At 43.0% G+C, this 21,799-nt stretch overlaps 1 protein-coding gene across 10 annotated transcripts in view; it reads left to right on the top strand.

Annotated features, from left to right (window-relative positions):
• TMEM241 (transmembrane protein 241) overlaps positions 1–6,438 on the top strand; it is a 56,761-nt gene extending 50,323 nt beyond the window's left edge. For 3 of the 10 annotated variants that reach the window (XR_009742570.1, XR_009742573.1, XR_009742568.1), the window contains 3 exons: positions 2,309–2,373; positions 3,731–3,970; positions 5,766–6,438. Coding sequence is in view for 3 of the 10 variants with exons in the window: in XM_061448650.1 (XP_061304634.1) it covers positions 2,309–2,373; positions 5,766–5,826 (126 nt within the window). In the remaining 7 variants the exon portion in view is untranslated. Of the gene's footprint in view, positions 1–2,308; positions 2,374–3,730; positions 3,971–4,805; positions 4,920–5,765 lie in introns of all 10 variants that reach the window. The other 7 variants (XR_009742572.1, XM_061448650.1, XM_061448649.1 and 4 more) reach the window with 4 other exon arrangements.
• Positions 6,439–21,799: the final 15,361 nt, after the last annotated feature.

Below are 21,799 nucleotides of genomic sequence, written 5' to 3' on the forward strand. Positions count from 1 at the left end.
AGCCTGCATTTTTGCAGAGGTTTGGGATGATCGCAGTAGAATGGTGTATTGTTTTTGATAAGGCCTGGTTTTGGAGGGTTCTTAATGCCTGTTTCTCTGCCCTTGGCCTCTTCTCAAGTTTCTAATAAACAAGACTCTGCAAGGGAGTGGGTGACATAACTTCAACTTGTGTCACTTCTGAAATACTGCACATCAGTTTCTTTCAGGAGAACAGTTTAACGAAAAGAATGCTCCATAGATAGCACATGTGCCATCCTTTATTAGTTCCTGTTTATATGCTCGGTAATGACTATTGTATATTTTTATGTAATAAATTAGCATTAGCCTAAGATAAGCTCAACGCAGTTACTTCTACAATCATTAACATTGGTGTAAACACGAACTAGTTCCTTGCAGGTCAGTGCAGCTGCTGCAGGGTGTGTAAGGGGAGAATCCAGCCTGCAAGAACAAGATTTGTATGTACTTTAGAGCACTGCACTTGACCTAATTGATATCCAGCCTAGGATCTGTATTTAGGTACAGTGCATGAAAGAGTCAGCTCCTGAATCATTAAATTCTACTGTTTAGAGTGGGTGTCAGCTCTCTCCGGCTGCAATTGACTATGAGACGAGCCAAGGTGTGGCCTGAATGTGGACAGTTGCAGTATCATTTGCTTGAGTTTTGAAGAATAACTCTCAGTTTGTGACTTGCCTTTCTCCTCTCACAGTCTCTTTTGGGTGCATCTATTTATTCATATTCCTGTTTGTATGTATACGTACAAGGCTGTAGTAGTAGAGCCAGCATGTATCTTTGATTTTCCCCTGGAGTGGGAGCTCACTTTTTCTGTTAGCTTCAAGCTTTATAGCATTGCCCATGTAGTACACTGCTGTGGTAGGCAGTGTGCAAATACTTAAGTCAGATGAAGTTTGTATCAGATTATGTGTCTGTGGTTCTGTTGATACCAGCAATTTGATTGCTGTGCAGGAATGGAGTGGATCTGCAATCTCATGGTATCTTTCCTGGATCAAGTCCATGTCTTGCATCATTCCCTCTGCAAGGTGCCTGTGCTGTAGGCAAATGGAGAACAGTCAGGGTGCGATTTATGGTAATGTCTATGAAGAGAAAAGAAATCTGCATGCCTTAATCTCCCAAAAGTAGAAAACATCCCCAAACAAGCCAAAGGAGGCACTCATCATATAGTCCCTGTCGAGCACCACAACTCCTGTGTGGTGTTTACTGCCATTGCCTGGTCTCACTGCTAGCTTTAGGTTATTGTCCCCTTTCCAGCTAACTGTTAGAGTGGAGCATACAACCATCTCTTCTTCATCCACTGCTGCTCGTGACCCTGCACTGATAACACTCCAGGCAGGTTCAGAACCCTGCCTTTTAAAATGCAGCCATAACAAATTTAGTGGGTATTGACTAACAAACTGTTAGTGCAAGCTCTGGTGCAGACAGCCTACTCTGAAATGGCATTTGCTTCCCTACTGCACATGTAGTAGTGTTTTAACAAGTAATAGAATACGGAATGAGGTTTCTGCTTCTCCCCTGGGAGTCAACTAGACAAACAACGATTAGGAAATCTTAGCTGATAATTGTTTAAATGTTTTGTTTCTTAATTTCATCTTCTTCCTTGGGCAATTTTGTATTATCCTAAATAGTTCCATTCATTCCTCAGTATTTGTAAATCACTACAGGGTCTTCCTTTCCCACAGGCATTGCTTATTCTAACTGTTGACTGAAAATCAGTCCCTCCTCTAATGACTCTTGTCACTGTTCTCTGAACTCTTTCCATTTTACATTGTCCATCTGGCAACGGGATGTCCAAAACTGCACGCAGGCTGCAGATGTGGTAGCTCCATAGCTGCTAAGGCAGGGATCTGTTACAAACCATTGTGTGTTGGGATCTAGTTGTTTCTGGGATCAGTACTAGAGAATAGAAAGTCATTTGCCCCTAGCTTCTCTACCGAAGACATCTTGGTGTAATGAGAGATTTGTAATATAGACCTACTGAAGTTGTGTTGTCTGTTGGGTCTTTTTCTGCCGTTTCTGGCCTGCCTCCCACTTGCCAGAGGAGAAAGGAGGTATCTACATGTAGTCTCTACTTACACAGGGAGGAAGGTTGAGCAGGACTGTTTAGTGTAGACTCATTGGATTTCTCCTTGACTATCTATGTATAATGCTTCTAACGCTTAAGAAAACAAAGGAAAAAAGAAAAGAAAATGTGAATGCACATCCAGAAATATAATTTCAGCAAAACTATTTCAGTTTTCATTTGTCATATCACAAGTTCACGAAGTGTTTTTTGTTTTTCCTTTCAATTTAACAGGTTATCACTGCTAGCTTATCACCGTTCTTCTTTGTCATGACTGCCAATGTGCTAACAGTTTCTTGGTAAGTGCCTGCATGAGCTTTTTTCTTCAGAGTAAAAATGTATTTCCACACAGTGTGTGGAAATACTTTTCATGTGGAAATGCTTTTTAAATGTCAAGTTCTGTTAGTGCCAGTAATATTTTGCATGTAAGGAGAACCAGGTGTGCAGTGGTGGTAATACAAATCGAAGGGAGTTTCTTGTGCCTCTGTGGGAGAACATGGACAATTTGGACATTAGGCCTCACCACAATTCACTCAGCATGTTTTACAGCTAGACAAATGAATGCAATAGGCAAATAAATGACCCATTCAGAGTCATGCTATACATTAGTGGTGGAGTTGGAAATAAAATACAGGAGTCATGAGTTGGTGACAGCATCTTTTTAACTAATAGCGTACATTCAGGTTTCCTTAACACAGCAGGTATTGTGAATGTGTAAAATGAAATCAGTACAAAAATAATGATAATCAACTTTTTCCAAAGGTGTATATGGACTTGGTAACGTGTGGCCACATGTTATGAATCACCTAACCTGAATTTTTTAGGTGGTAAGATTAGGGTGCAAACTTCTTTTGTCAAAGAAAATGGATTTGGTCTGTGTAGAATACCCAGTGAAAGGGAATCCCAGCCTATAGCTGATGCTCCTAAATGCTTCTGCCATGCAAATAACAACAAAATACAGGGTTTTGCATAGATCTGTGAGGATGGATTTGTTATTGGAAATAAAAATCTGCTTATTTTTTAAAAGCTTTAAGCTTCCTTTTCCCCTCTTGCAGTTTGATTGCCATCCTAAAAGATTCAGCTCTGCACTGAATGGAATTAGCGTATTGTTTTTCCAGATGTGATAAAGAAGTTAAAGGAAAGTGAATCTCAGTTTAAACTAGCCCCTTATGCATATGTGTGAATATGCATCCTCATACGTACGTTAGACACATGTGATCTCAAGTACTAGAATATGTAATGTATTTTTTTTAGCTCTAGGAATACATTTATGTGGCCTGTGTGTGTAAGAGATTAAGCTAGTATCAGTACACTGATAACATTCCTAGTCTAGGCCATTAACTTGCTGCTTTCACCATGTTTTGCATGTGTTTGTGCAGGTCTATCATGTACGTGCTAGAGGTAGGCTTTTATAATATATATATATATATGTATTCACTGACACATATACTAAAGAAACACATGTATCTGTTAATGTGAGCACATGGACCCATATAGTCGCACACGTACTTCATGCTCTATATGCACTGTAATATAAATGATGAGCACATCTGTGTCTTTAAAAGAAACTTTGCTTTAGCCCTTGGGCCCCTTTTGCACTTCGATTGTCATAATTCAAAAAGATAACCACTTCATTTATTTATTTATTTATTTGAGTTCTGTTTTGGCTTGTGCATCAGCAGTGCCTTGGCTTATCAGCAAAGCTCTGGAAATAGTTTGTTAGATGACAGCAGCTGCGAAGCACTCACAAGATCATTAATCACTGAGTTTTTTAGTATTGCTCCAGTGTTGTCATGGACAATATCATATGTTAATTTCTGAGTGATGGATAAATGCAGTTAGCTGTCATCCCGCAATAAACAGAAGCTGAAGGATTTGCCAGATGGTAAATTGAAGGTAAATCACGGGTTGGCATTTAGCCACGTGTTTTGCTTTGCTTCATCTTGAAGTTATAATGATGGCTTCTATTGGCCTAGTCATCTGGATTGCATGGGCATGTGGATACCTGAGATTTCAGATCTTTCCGAAAGGGATTCTTCCTCTCTGCTGGAAGACTGAAGATATTAAAGAACAGTGTAGATGCATACATTACAAAACAGGGCCGTGTAGTTTACTATCTTTTGTATGGAACTGCCAGTCTGATCTTTAGAATGGTACATCAGGGATAGGGTGTTTTTTTTTAAAGTCTCTGTTAAAAATGTCATAGAAAACAACACATCTATAACACACACACACAAAAAATGGAGACATTTCTGAGGCTCTGTTGAGTTTAGGTCTTCTATATGCAGTGGGTTATTTTCTTTAGGATAAACAATACATTATCCAACCTTAGCTTCCAAAAGAATTAATGCAGAGAGTATGTTTATAATTGGAGCTGGAGAGGGTTAACCCTCTCCAGAGAAAAGTGCTCTGAGGGTGTTAGTGACTACAGGCGAACAGATTCACATGGTTTAGATCTTTTCAAAAAGCTTGCAGCCCTTGAAGCCCTTTGCTCCTTGTTGGTAATTCCACACCCAAAGGTATTCTGTCTCCACGGTGGACTGTCTACAGACTGTCTGCAGCACCTACTTTCCAGGGCTGTTGTACTGTTGTTATACAATGTTTGTTCCTCTTGGGAACAAGGGCACTAGTGTGATTTTTAAAACAGCTCACCAAAGCTAAGATTTAAGTGAATGTAATGCTATTACAGAACAGAGAGCCTTCAGCTTTACATGCCTTCTTTTTTTCCAAGAAAAAAAGGGAGCCCTCTTACAATTGAACTAACAGAAGTTCGTTTTGTTTATAAAGTTCATTAAGGAGCTTTTCTGTTTCATAAGCTAACTAAACCATGGAGCTAAGATGAAAGGTCAGTACACTTAGCTTTTCACTGTTACAAAAGGGCAGAAGAGTCAGTATCCTACCATATTCCTGTCAGCTGTGATAGATATCAGAGGAGATTTGGGGGTTATTAACTATTACACAGATTGAGTGGGTTGATAGTTTATTTCAGTGAATGGTTTTGTTTGTAAAAACCTTCATCCTGATTTGGAGCCCTGCTTCTAGCCTGAGTCTTGGAGAGAAGTGTTAGTGCCACCACTGCGCTGTGAGCAGCACAGGAAGGAAGCGATTGGGCACATATGCCATTTCAGCAGGGGCCGGTTCTTTCACCGCATTCCTCACAAAGAAAAGCAAACATGGGAATTTATACCGGCTTCTCTGCACTAGTGGAATCCCCCCAGACCGAAATTCTTTCTCCCAATATCCTCAGTCTCCCAAAACCCGTGCTTTCCTGGTTTTACAGCTCCTCCTGACTTTATCAGTGGCAAGTTCTCAGGACAGGATTGCAAGGGGAAATGATTAACTTCACGAAGTTCAAACTCTTTTGCCTTCCTTTCTGATTCTTGCTAGTGTATGGGTGTGCAGCTATTGTAGCTAGGTGCAGCCTTCTCTATCTAGATTTCTGTCTGTGGATTTTCATGTGAAAATCCACCAGTCCTAAAATATAGGAAGGGTAGTTTATGATGAGATCAGTTAAATAAGGCATTCCTGGTTTCAGCCTTTTCTTAGCTAAATCAATGAAAACAGTTACTGTCTCTAGGTTGAAATGTGTTTTAGACAAAGTAATACCTTTCTCTTAATGTTATGCTGCTTGATATTGTATCCTGTAGAAGGACTTGCATGATGCTAAATTTGTGGTATATTTTGTTTACAGCCTTGTGACCAGTGGAGTTGGAGAAGCTTTGCTTGTTTACACTGAAAGGACAGGCACATAAAGAGGAACCAGATCTAACCAGCTGGAAAAGAGCTGACTTGCAGCCTGGAGATCCTGTCATGAATAAAATGTGGCAGCAAGAATGAAGAAGTTCAACCAAACACGAGGAAAAAGACTTTTTCTTTATTATTAAGACAGAAAAGCTATGCTATTATTAGTGCTGGTAAGACAGCAGCATAGTTGGCAGGATGGTTAGGAGCCTTTGTCTCAAAGCACAAGACACACTATTTCTGATTGATGTGGTAAAGGAAAAACTGCACTGTCTCATGCTGGTGGCTCTGTGTGAGAACCTCTCAGTAGCAGCTTCTTGCAGAGGGAACTGAATTCAGGAAAAGCAGCATCCCCACTGGATGCCTCCAGTTCTTTTGTTGGAAGCTGACAGCAGGTTGTACTGTCAGACTCCAGATCCTGCCATGAATTCGGGATCAGGAAGGATGGATTTTGTCTCCAACTGTTCTGTAAGCAGCAAGCTGCCACACACAGGTCTCTAGTCATGTCATCTGAGCTGGCACAGTGACTGACATGGGGATTCTAGAGATAATCACATCCTGGAACTGTGGCAGTTCGACAGCTTTGCAGAATGGGGAATCAGCAATAAACCTCAGTATCTGTAGTGATTGCTTTTTGTGCATTTTTTCCCCTCGCCCATTCTCCAAGTTTTCTTTTGAACACTACATATTTTTGTCAGCCGGAGGGGGTGGAGGGATACATATTTTTCCCAGCAGTGTTTTGTCTCTCAAATTATTGCAAGAGGCAACAAAGATTATGAACCTTGAATGAATGTCATGAAGAGCATAAGCAATTCATCTCAAGAGTTCTTACAATAATTTCATTTCTGGTTGCTTAATGAGTGTTAGAAATCAGTCTTGATATATTAGTGCCTGGGAAAGCAATCTGCATAATAGTAATACAAAATGCTAGTTGGTAATATTGTGAGGAAGGTCTACATGGTAAAAGGAGTTTGATAACAAATCTTCAGTGAGGAGAGGGACTTTTCTCACATGACATTAGATATCTGAAGTGTAGTCCCTAAGTCTAAGTTGACAGAATTTCCTTCTTAGTCAGTGGAAGGAGAGGGGTGCCTGCACAGAGATGATTCTTCTTGACTAGATTGCTGTGTTAATGTGACTGAAAGACCCTCTGGAAGTGCTTATCTCTATGTAGATGGAAGTAAGGTGTCTAGCTGAGACAAGACACATGGCTTTTAGAAGACTACAGTTAGCAGAGGTATATTGTCCGTGTATGTTGGGTCACACTTTGGCTTGAGTCTGAAGTGAGCCATTTTTTTGCCAGGTGGCAAAACTCAGGTTTGAAAAGAAATGGGGAGAGAAGGATGTGCATGAAAGAAACGTGCTTGAGCACTAGTCCTGAAACCAGCATGAGCCACATGACACAGGGAGTTGGGCCCGTACTGGTGCCCACCAGTGATCCAACATACAGCCAGCCATGGACCCTCATGGCCTTCCAGTCTGTAAATTCAGATAGTTCTGGGAGTGATGGCTGCAGCACACTGGCTTTCCCCAGGCAACTAGCTCTGCCAGCCAGTGAGCTATGGCAATATGGTTGGATCCTTGCCATGCCACCTTCCTGCTGGTTTTGAAGTGACTAGTGACCCTGGGAGACCTTGTGAAGAGTGAGCTTTTGCAATCATAGCTGGAACACTTGCTGTGGGAAAAGCTCATTGTGTACCTCTCTTCTTGTGTAACTTTCAAGGGTAGGCTGCAGTCTGAATTACTCTCCTTCCTCTCTCTTATCTGTGCTGTACCAATAGCAATGTACCAAAACCCAGAACACCCATTTGCTTTCTTGCTGGTGGTCTCAGTGGAAAGCCAGTGGTCTAATCAGTAGCCATAGTTGCTTTAGTATGTATTTTAATTGCAGAGGGCATGCTTAGGAAGGTTAGTTGGATGCAACAGGAATTGTGTTGTCTGGTCTCTGGGGGAATTCAGTCTCTGCAGCTGCTCAGTTAGCATCTCCCTGCATAGTAAGTCCACTACCTTTTTCTTTAGCTTCATGCATGTTAAACAACACTGAGCTGTTTGCTTCTGATTTCATTTTTGTGCCTTAGCCCAATATGTTTGCCTTTCTAAGACTTCTTGATGTAAGCAAAATACTGCAGGTTTAAATTGAGTGCCACATAAGCAAATCAAGGAAGTGGAGTTAACGGTGAAGTTGAGCTCTTCTGTCAAATGTGACTGGGAAGAAGAAGTACCCTCTGAACTGACCTGACTTGCTTCAGGTGAGGATGACTGCTGTGGACCAGCATGAGGCTTGTCAGTCTTGGTGAAAACTCAGAGTAGGGTAGAAGTGGAGCTTGAGGGCCTTTAAACCCCATCTTTGCATATTGTCTCAAAGCGCTAAAGGCATGGCTCTCTTCCTTCTTCCTCAAGCTATGGCAGAGGTGAGAGCAGAGACGGGGTCTAGTGTGGCAGCCACCCTTGTGGGAGTATCTGTGAGTAAAGGGTTGCTTAAGCATTGCTGGCAGTGAGCTGTTGGAGGTTTAGCCCTGCTATAGGGCAAGAGATTGTGGAGAAAGAGCCCTTTGGAGGGCTTCTGGCTGTTGGAACAAGTGTTGCCTTTGCCAGTGCATATGTGCTACAGTTGGTATGTCAGCCTGGACGCGATGAGCTGCAGCAGTTGGAAAGCCCTGAGATGGCATCTCGGTTGAGAACAGGGCTGCCATACAAACGTAAAGGTGAGCTGTGGGAGGGCACCTGTAGGAAGACCCTGTCTCCCCACCCCTGCCTTTGGGAAGGGGTGCATTCCCACCAGCGGCACCCAGGGAGGAGGAGACAGGCACCAGTTGTGCTCCCTGTCTGCAGTAGTCCCAGGCAGAAAGGAGCTGACAGCATAAGGGAAACCTGGGGAACATGGGCATGAATGGACCATTTGTGAAGGCTGGCAACGGGAGGGAATGGGGCAGAGCAAACCTTGTAATTCCTGAGGAAGCAGTGGCCTGATCTTTAACTCGACCTGGCCTCAGAAAGTAGGATACTGCATGGTAAAATAAACACTCCAGGGTTGTCATAATGATCTTCAAAGCAGGAAACCTCAGAAATTCAAGCTTAAGGTGGCTCTTACAAGACTAATGAGCAGCTATGGTCAGTATTTTAGAAAAGGCATTTGCAAGGGTGATTATTTATATCTAATTGACCTTTTTTCCAGTTGGTCAAAGGTAGAAAGTGACAAGCACCCAGCTCTAAGCAAGGAGTAGTTCTTTGTCTTGCAAAGATGCAGTGACCCCATTTAATGCCTGAATGCAAAGCAATGGACCTGTAGCTCAGCTGGTAGAAGGACCTCTGGTTTTATCAGTATCTGTCCTTTAAGGAACCTAACATCTGCAGGCTCCCCAGTTCTTGGTCCATTGGCTCGTGGGACTAGAGAGCGAAACCGGAGTGTGCTGGTCTTTCTGAGGGGCAGCAGGTCCCTGGAGGCTTTCCCATCACATACTGGTTTTAATCAAACCACTCAGACACAGATGGTTGTGAATCATGTTACATGTTCTTCACCTTCTCTTGCTTACACTTTTATTTTCCAAATTTTTATTTTCTTTGGGGTTTTTCTCCCAGAGTAAATTGTTCTGGGGCAAGACCTGTGTTACCTGCTGCAGAGGCACAACTCATGCATGCGGCTGGCCTCCATGGTAAAGTGTCTCTACTTAAAGCCATTTGCTATCAAAAGAAGACTGAAACAGTAAAGCTGCTGGATGTGGGTTACTGTGTGGGTTACTAAAAGGCAGGCAAAAGAGATGCTGTTTTGAAACAATCTTCTGGATCTGGCGTGTGTGACACGACATAGCTTCCAGCAGAAACTGCTATTAAATGAATTAAATGAACCTGATGCTTACCATTGAATTGGTTCTGCTTTTGCTTATTGCTGCGTGGCTGTTGTGCTTCATGTTGGAAGAGAATCTATGCCAGTCTTTCAGTACCAGTTTAATACTGAAGCTGAAAATCTGCAGAGCAAGTGATCATAGCAAAAGCAATAGGAAAGGCCCTTTAAATTGTTTTTTAAAAAGCAGTGGACCTATTAAAATGCTTGGTAAGAGACAGATTCCAGTTTACTATTGCTCTTTTAAACAGTGGTGGTGGATGAATGTGTGTATATGTATATTTATGTTCTTGTTTCCTATTTTCAAACAAAAAGATCTGAAGAATTCAAGAAATGTGATGTCAACATAGGACATGTTTTGAAAAGGATGCTTTTACTAAGTACTCTAGAAAACTTACTTGCTGGGAGCTATATAGAGTGCTGAGGAAAGTTTTCCTCCAGCTTTATTCTACCTGTAAGCTAAAGGAGATGGTGGGGTGAAGAAAACTCCATAGCAAATTTGTCTTGCCGAGAGCAGAAGCTGAATGAACAGCTTTCAAATGGATCATCTGCTGCTGTGAACCCCAGGCAACAGGCTCAGTGTGAAACTTTAATCCTGTTTCAGAGGATAGACGCAGGGACAGGCTCATTTTGTTTGGAAAAAAGGGGGCGTGGGTGAGGGGAAGGAGATGGGGGGCACTGAAGGAGGTGATTGGAAAAAAATGAGGCCAAAATACTTTTGTACCAGGAGATAAAATGGGAAGAGATTTGCTTCTGAAAAATGTATTGCTTATTCATAGGGGTTTTGTTTTTGTTAGGGTATGTTACAAATACGTCTGTTTAGCCCTAACAACAAATTAGAGGAGCCCATAAAGGTTGTGTAACCATTTCCGTATTAATTGCCTTGTTTGAGAAGCTTAACCCTTTTCTAACTATGCTTTGGAAGTGACATTGTGTAAACCTTGATTCCTGCTAGAAAATTGACTTGGTCTTGGAAGAATGCTGGTGAAAAAGTTGTGCTATCTCTTCTTGATCACTAGGTTGGGGAGGGAGTGTACCTCCTCCTTACTATCTGGGATAGGAAGCAGTCACACAGTATTCTTCTACATTTTAATAAATGTCTTGGCTTTCAGAACAGGTAGGGGTAGCCAGTTGACATGTTAAATTATTGATGGTATACAAAATCTCTTTGAGGAACACACTGAGATCATGCTTAGTATATTTTGTTTTATGCTCTGTCATCAAGATTTAAAAACATATAGCTCAGAACTTGTTCAGTTGCCAGCATGGTGCCTATGTAGAGAAGTCTGTATACAGAAGAGTATAGTAAAATGAATGTGAGCCACTCTGAACACATGGCAGTAGATGAAATCCCATAACTGCATTCACAGACATGACTGTAGATAATATAGGGAACTGAGTGTTCAAGCTTTTCTTTCTGCTGTTTGCCATCAGCAGTCTCAGACCTTTCATGACTCCCCACAAACATTATTTTAAGAGAGAGGCAAACTTGCAAATCATAGAATCATAGCATAGTTAGGGTTGGAAAGGACCTTAAGATCATCAAGTTCCACCCCCCCTGCCATGGGCAGGACACCTCACACTAAACCATGTCACCCAAGGCTCTGTCCAACCTGGCCTTGAACACCACCAGGGATGGAGCATTCACAACCTCCCTGGGCAACCCATTCCAGTGCTTCCCCACCCTCACAGTAAAGAACTTCTTCCTTACATCCAATCTAAACTTCTCCCGTTTAAGTTTGAACCCGTTACCCCTTGTCCTGTCACTACAGTCCCTAATGAAGAGTCACTCTCCAGCATTCCTATAGGCCCCTTTCAGATACTGGAAGGCTGCTATGAGGTCTCCACGCAGCCTTCTCTTCTCCAGGTTGAACACCCCCAACTTCCTCAGCCTGTCTTCATACGGGAGGTGCTCCAGTCCCCTGATCATCCTCGTGGCCCTCCTCTGGACTTGTTCCAACAGTTCCATGTCCTTTTTGTGTTGAGGACACCAGAACTGCACACAATACTCCAGGTGAGGTCTCACAAGAGCAGAGTAGAGGGGCAGGATCACCTCCTTCGACCTGCTGCTTACGCTGCTTTTGATGCAGCCCAGGATACGGTTGGCTTTCTGGGCTGTGAGCGCACACTGCCGGCTCATGTTCCTTTTGTCATCGACCAACACCCCCAAGTCCTTCTCCACAGGGATGGTGGAGAAATGAGGCTGGTGAAAATGTGGTTGTTCTGCCCCAAGACTTATGTTTGTTCAAGTAGTTGAGGTCAGTACACCTTGGGAAGCAGATGTAAGGCCCATTTTCCTGTAGGATTCTGATCATAGAATCATAGAACCGCAGAATCACAGAATGGTTCGTGTTGGAAGGTTCCAACCTGCTGCCATGGCAGGGACACCTTCCACTAGACCAGATTGCTCAAAGCCCTGTCCAGCCTGGCCTTGAACACTGCCAGGGATGGGGCAGCCACAGCTTCTCTGGGCAACCTGTGCCAGTGCCTCAGCACCCTCACAGGAAATAATTTATTCTTTACACCTAAACTAAATCTCCCTTCTTTCATCTTAAAGCCATTTCCTCTTGTCCCATCCCTCCATGACCTTGTAAAAAGTCCCTCTCCAGCTTTCTTGTTGGCTCCTTTAGGTACTGGAAGGCTGCTATAAGTTCTCTCCTGATCGTTCTTCAGGCTGATCCATGTTTACATGTAATCTGCTGACTTCTGTTCCCCTTGCTGATGAGGAAAGCTGGTACACCAGCAAGTTTGGTTATGTCAGAGTTGCAGGCATCCAGTGCCTTACAATACTGTTTAAGAGCAACTCCTGCCTGAGGGAAGCTGCCTGAATAAAACAAGCCTCCAGCACAACCCGTTCAAAACTGGTAAGGAGAAAGGTTGATGTTATTTGGAGGAAATGGATATTCGGATTGAGAAGATGGTGGTTTGGTGTTATGCTCCTTAAGTCATTAGGCAACCAAGAGGGAAAGGAAAGGTGGAGAACTGGGAATGTCATTTGCCATGCCTAAGTGCAGAAGGAGTATCACTAAACCCAGACAGATAGATTAACAAGAGGGTTAAAATGTCTGCTAAGAGGACTATGATTCAAGCATGAAGTTGTTCTTAAGCAGCAATGTTTTGGAGATTTGTGAATGCCCACTCTAAGAATTATGCTGCTGTAATTAGCAGTCACATTGCAAAAGCAGGAAGCATTTGTTGACAGGGGTGAGAAACACCACAAGGCAAATATTTCTTAGACCTTCTTTTGAAAGCTGTAGAGACTAAACCAGTCTGGCTAATTGCACACTCTGGTCCTGGCTAGGGATGGGAACCAGAAGGGATTTTTGCTGTTCCTCTGTCACGCAGCTTCTGGGACACCAAGGGATGAGCTTTGGTTTCAAACAAGGCATGGAGAACTTCTCTCAAGTCACTTCTCCCTTACTGGTGTATAGGAATCAGTTTGTTCTTTGCCTTCTCAGGGAAGGGGTCGCTGTGCCTCCATGCCAGTTACCTCCACAAGTTAGCAAGTGAAGTTCATTCAGATTGGAGCAGTCAGAAGAAATCTTGATTGAGACCCTCAATCCCAAATGTCTGCAACCCTGTGGGCAGTCCAATGCCAGCAGAAAGATTATCAGCCTGTTGGCAGGGGTGCTCAGCCTGATCAGCCCTTGCACTTAATGTTATTCATTTAAGCTGAATGACAGAAGTGCCAACCCCATTCTGGTGTCACTGGAGATCAAGCTGGAGTTAAAGCTGTATGTGACTCTCTGCACTGCCCTGAACAACCCGATCTGCTTGTGTAACATACTTCAGCAGTTACAATAGCTGTAGTGTAAGAGACACAATAAATTTTAGTAGGCAGAAGAAACCAGCACCCAAGTTCTTCTCTTTGCCATCCTGCTTCTGGCTGTCCCACTGCTGAAGACTGGGATCTGCAAATCAGTCCAGCAATAGCTGCTCAGAAAATGGAGTTCAACTTTCTTTCAATATTAATGCTTCTTCAGGGCAAAGTTAATTGTTCTCTCATTTAATGAGAGTCTCCAGTTATAGTGAAAGAATTAGGATGTAGAGTAGGCACAGAAGTTAAAAACTTCAGCCAGGCAGCTTTTATTTCTTTATTATCCTTGTCTGTTCGTACTGTCTTCAGCATGGGCACTCCTTGGGCTTATTACTGATGATGAATAAGAACAGGCTGTGTGGAGATTAACAGAGATGGCTGTAGCCCCAAGACTTGATGGGCTGTAACCAGAGGAAATAAATCTCTACTTTCAAGGAGAGCCTTACACAACAGAATTCCATGTGGCTCAGCTGTATTCAGAGTGGAATATTAAAATTGCTGAGCAAAGAATTGAATGGCTCATGTTGTGAATAGCCGTGTTGTACGAGTAAGTTGCTTACCACAGCCTCTCAGATGGAAAAAACTCAACTACGTTGTTTTCTTTTGGGTTAAAACAAACAAACAAACCCATAGAACAAACCTGCTGTGATTCAGAAATCTGTGGGAGAAAAACTGTAGTTCACCACAGCAAATGGTGAACTGTAGAGGCAGCGCCTCTGGAAATTTTGGCAGAGAAACGCTTAAGCTCTTGCTACAGGAATTGGTGTAAAAGCTAGAAAGTAAATTCTCCTTTCCCTTCAAAGTTTCTTTCATGTTTTGTACTCTTCTTGCTTCTGAAAACGTGACACAAGGGCACCGGTATGGTCCAAACTCCTCTGCGAAACCACGGAAAGTCAGTTTTAAAGCAGCAAACAGCAGCGGAAAACAGCTGAGATGATTGTGTAAGTTCTTGCTGCCAGCATCTGGGGCTTCAGCAGCTCATGGGAAAACAGGGACAGTTCTCTAGACTAGAGGAAACTTGGGTCTATTGCCACGTTCTGCACTGCGAGTTAATAAATCGCATCTTCTTTTAAACTGATGCAAATCAAATCTCCTTATAAATTAGTCATGATACTCTAGTCACTTTGTATGGGTTTCAGGCTAGATACAGCTCCCTTAAACAGATGGTTGAGCCGATGGGAATGTCTCAGGCTGTGACTTCCACTGCGAGGAAGAAAATAATGGAGTGTTATATTGCACAAGCTCCCAGTCCGCTCAATCATATAATCCAAAGGTAAAGACTGGAAGGGTTTTTATGTTTTTTAGGGAAGGGAGGGAAGGGAACATACTCTTAAAGAGCCAGTATCTTTCAGGTTGGTCTCTCTGAGGGACTCCATGACCTCACTTCATGACAAATTCTTTTCTGGGCTGGAGATTCAGCTATCTTGCCTTAATAGGAAGGTACAAAGTACGCTGAAATATTTTTGAGCACTCCAAAAATATATTCCTGCTATAGAATTCTATCATTGTTTTTCATGTAATGGTTTAAAAACAAACAACAAAGCAAGACCGTGCCATGGGATTTCAACATTCTTGAAAGTTTTGGAGTTTCGGGGGCTTTTTTTGGTGTAGAAACCATTAAGTTTCCATGTCATCATACTGGTTTCTTCTCCTGCTATGTTCTATAGTAGTCTTCTATAAATAACCATAGTTACTAAAAATAAATATTACTTTTACTTTATTGCCCTATTGCAAAAAAGTCATGAGGACATGTTATTGAATCAACCAGCAGGTTTTAGAGCAGCAATTCTGCTTGTTTTTCTAGCTTTTTATATATCTATTTTCCCCCTTAAGAATGCTATTGCTAAGATGCTCAGTTGCTGTTTGAAAAGTCTGTTCACTGATTTACTGGCTTTTGCTCTGTGGACAGCAGCATTCCAGCTGTAGGTGTGTTTCCATGTGTCTTCATGGGCTTCTCCAATGTCTGATCAGGTCTTCAGTAAAGGCTGCTTCTCTCTACTCAGCTTCTTATCTTAACGAAACCGCAGATGGATGTCCTTAAGACTCCTGCCACTTTCTCAAGCCTAGTGATGAGTACCAAAGTGAGGAGAAGAGGCCACTGTGTGTCAGATCTTTAAGAAATTAAGGAGAGAATAGCCTGAATGGTTAGCAAATTTAACGTCACAGTGATAGATGTCCTATCATATACATTCAAAAGACTCTTTTACAAAGTGTCTGAACTTCCTGCTGGTGAGGAATATTTCAATTTCTCAGCCCTGTGGCCTTGCAGGCTTTCATGCTACTCCTTTATCTTTCTAATCGAGGCTCTGCTTTGGGTCATAGACTGCCATTTCTTTAATATTTGTCTGTAATAATTGTGCTGCCACCATCAATTAAATTCACCAGATATTTTGCTTCCTGGCCTCCTGCAGCTTTAATCCGAAACTTTCCATTTTCCTGTCCATGGTCACCATCGCAGCCTGAACAGAGTCCAATTTTCCATTAATGGACACAGCAGGCTTTTAAAATAAATCAAAGGGTGGAGTCTGCAGCTCCGGATGCACCGTGTGAAAGAGTCAGCCAGACCCGACTGCCAGCAATGCACCAGTTTCTTGCTGCTTTTCTTTCCATTTACTGAAATAATAAAAGATGAACCCAAAAAACCATCTAAACAGCAGCAGCCAAGCGAAATGTGCCTAACAAGGAATGAAAGAGGAAACGGGATCTCATAGTTCTTAATTCATCTACATGTTCCATAATTTAAACTGCGTTATCTGAGATGCTCCTCGGAGAGTACCTGTAAATGCAATGCCTCGTATGCTCCACTGACTGATAGAGGTCTCACTTGGCATGATGTTGGAGGATAAGAAAGAGTGGGTACTGGACAAAAAAAAAGGGTAATTTTTTCTTCTCTGTCTTAATTCAGCTCCATTCTGTACAGAAATGAGATGATGCATGGGTCACCCTGGAACACAGATGACAGCTTGCAGAGTCTTGGATTCAGAAAACAGTAATGAACCTCTCAGTCTGTTGTGGGAGATGAGCACTTTGCAGTTCCAGTGTTGGCTTTGTGTGTGTTATAATCACTGCCCATGGAAATACTCTAGGTGCTGATTGGCTTCCAGTCTGCTGCTCATTAGAGGACATGTCCAGATAGCTTGGAAGATGTTGCTCTGGAAGAAGGGATTAAATACTGAGCTTTCAAAAAGCATAGTATGCTTTTGAAAGATGTGCATGAAAATGTTCTGTGATGGCTTATAAGCTTAAATTGGTCTAGTTTTGGCTAGAAAAAATGCTTACAACTAGAAGAGACTGAAATTGGAGCAACCTACTAATGTTTGGAAGTGTGTTTGGCTTTGTCCATCTAAAATATCTTTAAAATGATTTATAATGCTTAGATGTTTCATTAAAATCCTCGTGCTCCATGAGGAGCTACAGTGCAGTTAGACTGTGGGCTGCATCACGGGAGGTCAGAGCAGAGACCTAGCCCTCTTTGAACAGCGGCTCACTTCTGGCCTTGAAGGCAGAAGGAATGTTGCTAATGGTTGCGTTTCAACCATGCTGTTCAGCACCCTTCTAGTCCTTTCACAGCTAGTGGAAAAGAGGTCCTTTTCTTAAGAAGCGACGACGATGATGACCATGACAGTGATGATGTTGAATATGATGACCATGACGATGTTAACTATGAATGGGTAGTCATTGCTTCAATTCTCCTTTCTTTAGGTGGACATGTCTTTTAACATGCCTCAGTTCTCCTTTCTTCCTTCTCAGTTCACCCTTTTCCTCTAGGAACGCTCACACGGACAGCCCCTTGCTCCCCTTCTTGCTGATGCTGTGGGTTTCCTTTTAAAGGGAAGCTGAATGGGTGGGTGCACAGACAGGTCTTACCCCAACATACAACCAAGAGGCAGTCAATGTATACAGGTGGGAACTGGACCCACAGTGCGCTCCTGCCCTGCCCTGAAGGCAGAGCTAGTATCCTTCCCGATTAAAAAGGACTGCATATGGCAGTTTAATTGGCAGGAGCCAATTGCCTCTCAGGCTGTACTTTCACCCACAGATGCAGGACAGTGTGAAAAAGGTGTATGGGGGTTACGCCTCTGATTAGGGTGTTCACATGTGCATTGTGCTGCAGGGACATCTACCCACTGGCAAGTGGGGAAGGACTGAGCAAACAGCATGCTCTAGAGTGTTAAACCAACTCAAATGGTAACAATTCAGTCATTTTTGCTCTGAGTGGGATGAGAGCAGTTTAGAAATAAAAGCTTTTTAACCATCTATTTAGAACTTTGCAGCTACTATGTTTCTACATTAGGTTTTCATCTTTTTAAAAACAAAACAATCAGGCTGCTTTTGTTGCCAGCAGAAAATACTGCTGGAAACCACAGACTCCCATTGTTTTCTGCACATTTATAATTTCAGGAACCCTTCCTCCTTCCCTCACACAGGCTGCTGAGCCCTGTAATTCTTCTGAATCTATTCCTGGTGTGTTATCTTCCCTGCCCATCACAGGGGCTGTTAAGTCAAGACCACGTTGAGGTATGGAGGGGTGGAAGAAGCTGTCACAAGTGTGCTGCTTTACCAACCAGGGACTGCCATTGCCATGCATCCTCCTCGCAAGGAAGGGAATAAACCAGCAGCACATAGCACATCTCTTGCGCTTACCATTTGGTAAGCTTCTTGTTTGACATTCTATAAACATGTTGAGATTTGCCATCTTAACTATTTATTTTACTTAGTGTGTATGTACTGATGAGCTAAGTGTGAGAGAAGGAGAAAGAGGTGATACCCGTGTGCTCTCAGTGACAAACAGGAGGACAGAAATTTAGGGACCAGAACAGAGAACCTTTTATTTTCTGGTGTGAGACACTAAAAGCTGATGATGTCCCCATTGTTCTCATGCTGCAACACATTGCCTTTATTCTTTCTAAAACTAAGCACAATGCAGCCACACAGGCAACATAATAATTGGTGTGGCAACAGGAGAAGGAGGTGGCTTGAGGTAGTCTGGATGTCTCCAAACCTGTCTTAGCTGTAAGGCTCCAGCCTGAAGAAAAGCTTGTCTAAATCTCAGTCTAAAAACTAAAGGAAAATCCCAATATACCCTGACAATACTGAGTTATAAATTAGTCACCAGTGAAATTTGACTGCAAACTAGGAGGCTTCTGGCATGAGGGATTAAGTCCTGGAGCATGTCTGAACAGTGTAGCAGAGACAAGGGTCCTAGCTGGTTTGGGACGCTGCTCAGCAAAATTATGGAAAAGGGTGTATGCATGGAAAGGGCAAATTAATTTATGATAATAACCAATATTTTGTTATCACTAACAAAAGGAAGTGTTTGCTCAAGTCAACAGTACCTTCTTGGTCCCCTTCACCTTGCTTTGAAGGTACACAAGCCCTTTTCTGGGATCACAGCTCTTGCTCTTTCCTGGTAGTATGCTATAAGCATTGCTTCTCCTGTCACTGTTGGCCCTGGTACTTCCTGTTGGGATCTGGGCAAGGTTTCTAGTGACTGTAAAGCTCTTCTCTGAGCCCATCTGGACCAGCAGGCCCCAGGCTAAGGCAGGGAGTCTGCGGCTCCATGAGCTCACAGTGAATCATAGAATCAAAGAACAGTTAGGGTTGCAAAGGACCTCAAGATCATCAAGTTCCAACCCCCTGCCATGGGCAGGGACACCTCACACTAAACCATGTCACACAAGGCTCTGTCCAACCTGGCCTTGAACACCACGAGGGATGGAGCATTTACCACTTCTTAGGGCAACCCATTCCAGTGCCTCACTGCCCCGGCAGTAGAGAACTTCTTCCTTGTATCTGACCTGAACCATTTTGCTTGAGTGCAACTTTCTTTGAAGGGATAGCACCTGAAGTTTCTTTTCCCTCTTCTTTCCCCTCCTCTCCCTCTTCACTACAAAGTTTACAATGTAAGACGTACAATGTAGGTTCAAATCTGTCTCCCACACTTCTTCCTTCCCTTCCCAAAGGTGCAACCTGGGGCAGATTTCAGCCTCAGCTAGTGGCGTTGGCATTGTTGCTGTAATTGCTCAGTCTCTCACCTTGCTACTTTTACCCTTTTTAATTTGAATGTTTAATGTGGGGGCTGGTGCCAAAATCCTTTAGCATGGTGGGAAGGTGTTACCATCTCCTAACAAGTTACTCCTCACTGCTTCCAGGGAAGGCTTATGCTGCCATCTCTGCATTTCAGGAGGCTGGAACAACTAGCTGAAGTTGTACCATTTAAAGACATTACAGACCATCCCAAATAAGCCATTGCATGTCATTGAGTACTTCCGAAAAATAATTAGTAAAGCATTTTTTGTGTACTTGTATATTCTGTGGTCTTTGTAAATCCAGCTGATGTTTGTATTGCCACAAACACGATTTACAGCTGAGGGTCTCTAGAGACCCCAGTGATGGGCAGAGATAGAGGGCCAAACCTTTGGAAGACCTTCACTAATGTGGGTGTTGTTTGGTGAGAGCACCTAGCTAGGTGTTGGGTTTCGGGGGTGTCATGGGTGGGAAGAAATAGCTTGAACGCCAATATGGGGTGGATAATTGGGGGTATGACCATGTATATTCAAAACTGAATTTTCAACCTCCCAAGCAGAAGCAGAACTGCAACTCCTAAGGGGGCAGCTGTAAATTTTACTACCACTTGGAGTAAATCCCACACTTCCCAGTGAACCAGGGGTTGCGAGACACAAGAAATGCTGGGGAGCCTGCTTGTGCCTTGTCCTTCTGCACACCAATGGTTTGGGCTGGGAGAACCGGGCCCTGGCAGCTGGAGGAGGAGCTGGTGCCAAAAAGGTCTTAAAAAACACCAACAAACCCAAAACAGTGGTCTGGGACGAAGAAGATTAAGATCTTAGCTGGAGGAAAGATCCTGGAAGGAAGGGATCTTCAGGGAGATGAGTGCCAGGAGATGGGGAGGGCCCTTGGGCAATCCCACCACTGGCCTATTAATAAGTAGCTTTATGCCCCAGAGGCAGACAAAGCCAAAAACATTGAACACATACAGGTGAGAGAACAGAGTCACTTTACGTACCGTCACTGGTGGAAAAGAGTCTGGGATTTTCAACTTTTTTAAAACTTTTATTTTTTTAGAAAAGGAATAAACTCTGCATGGTAGAGTGTACGGTATCATTTCAGAACAGAACAAGTGATATGGAATGGATTATTTTCCCAAACTATGTAAAGTTGAACCTAAAATCATTCGTAAATCAATACTCGTTACCATGTAAGACAAAGGAAAACAATCAACATGGGTTTTGTTTGGTGCAGATTTCCTCTACCACTTCAGCCTGAATTTTCCCAAGGTTGGGGAGGAAATGGGGGCAAATCCTGCCCGCTGTCTTAACCAGAATTGTACTGACCAAGCTTTGTGCTCTGAGATATAGCATCATATGGCTTTATATATGTTCCTAAGCGAACAGTGCAACATCATCACCACCTTAAGTGTTTATTCCACATTCAAACTGTAAATGAACACCACTCTGAAACCCTTTTCCATCCCCAAAACAACAACAATGAAAAGCAGAAAGTCTCCAGCAATCAGATTTCATCCCAGAAATCTGTGTAAACTGTAGATCAGGGTTGGGTAGCAGCAAAGAAGACAAAAGATGTGACAGCATGATTCAATAGTGTCTCTAAAGACTACTGTAAGACTGTCATTCTTTAGTCTGCATCTTGCAATCACGATTTGCTTTTTCCCTGCAAATACTATAAAGCAATGTAAGAAAAAAAAATCAGACTCAAAACAAAAGGTAGAAGCCTTTACTGAAAGGTAAAGCTTCTGCTTAGCATTGAGTGGTTGCTATTAGAAACAGATCTCTGCTATCAGAAGCAAATCTTGAATGTATATACACTATTTTGGTGGAAAGGGATGCAGCCAAGGATGGGAGCCCTCCTAGCAGACCCACAGGCCTGTAGGTCAACACTGTGCTGCCTTTTTGAGCTGAATAAACAGGCAGGGCAGACAGAGGCATTAGGTGTGCTCCAAGCTCGTGGCTCCTCTGTTCTTTGGCTGCATGAGGGCTGGGAGGAGGAGGAGGAGGAAGCCGGAGCACTGGCAAGGGCCCCCCTCCCCTTGCTCCACAGCTGGGTGAGTGGCACATGGGTTTCAGCAACGTGGGGCATTGCACCAGGGAGGTTAAGTGCATGCTTTCCTCTTTACCCCCTCTTAGAATAGTTAGGGCTGGAAAGGACCTTAAGATCATCTAGTTCCACGGTAAGTATTAATAGTAACTGTAAGCTAGCATAGTCACCTTCCCCCTTAAAATAGAGGAAGAGCAACGGCATCCAACAAATTCCCATTTGTCCTGACATGTGTAACCTTTCCAGATTCTAT

Source organism: Pezoporus flaviventris, unplaced genomic scaffold (genome assembly GCF_033815535.1).
Source record: "Pezoporus flaviventris isolate CSIRO_AGI_PZ_B2104156 unplaced genomic scaffold, CSIRO_AGI_Pfla_v1 ptg000007l, whole genome shotgun sequence".
In the NCBI taxonomy this organism is placed as follows: Eukaryota; Metazoa; Chordata; class Aves; order Psittaciformes; family Psittacidae; genus Pezoporus; species Pezoporus flaviventris.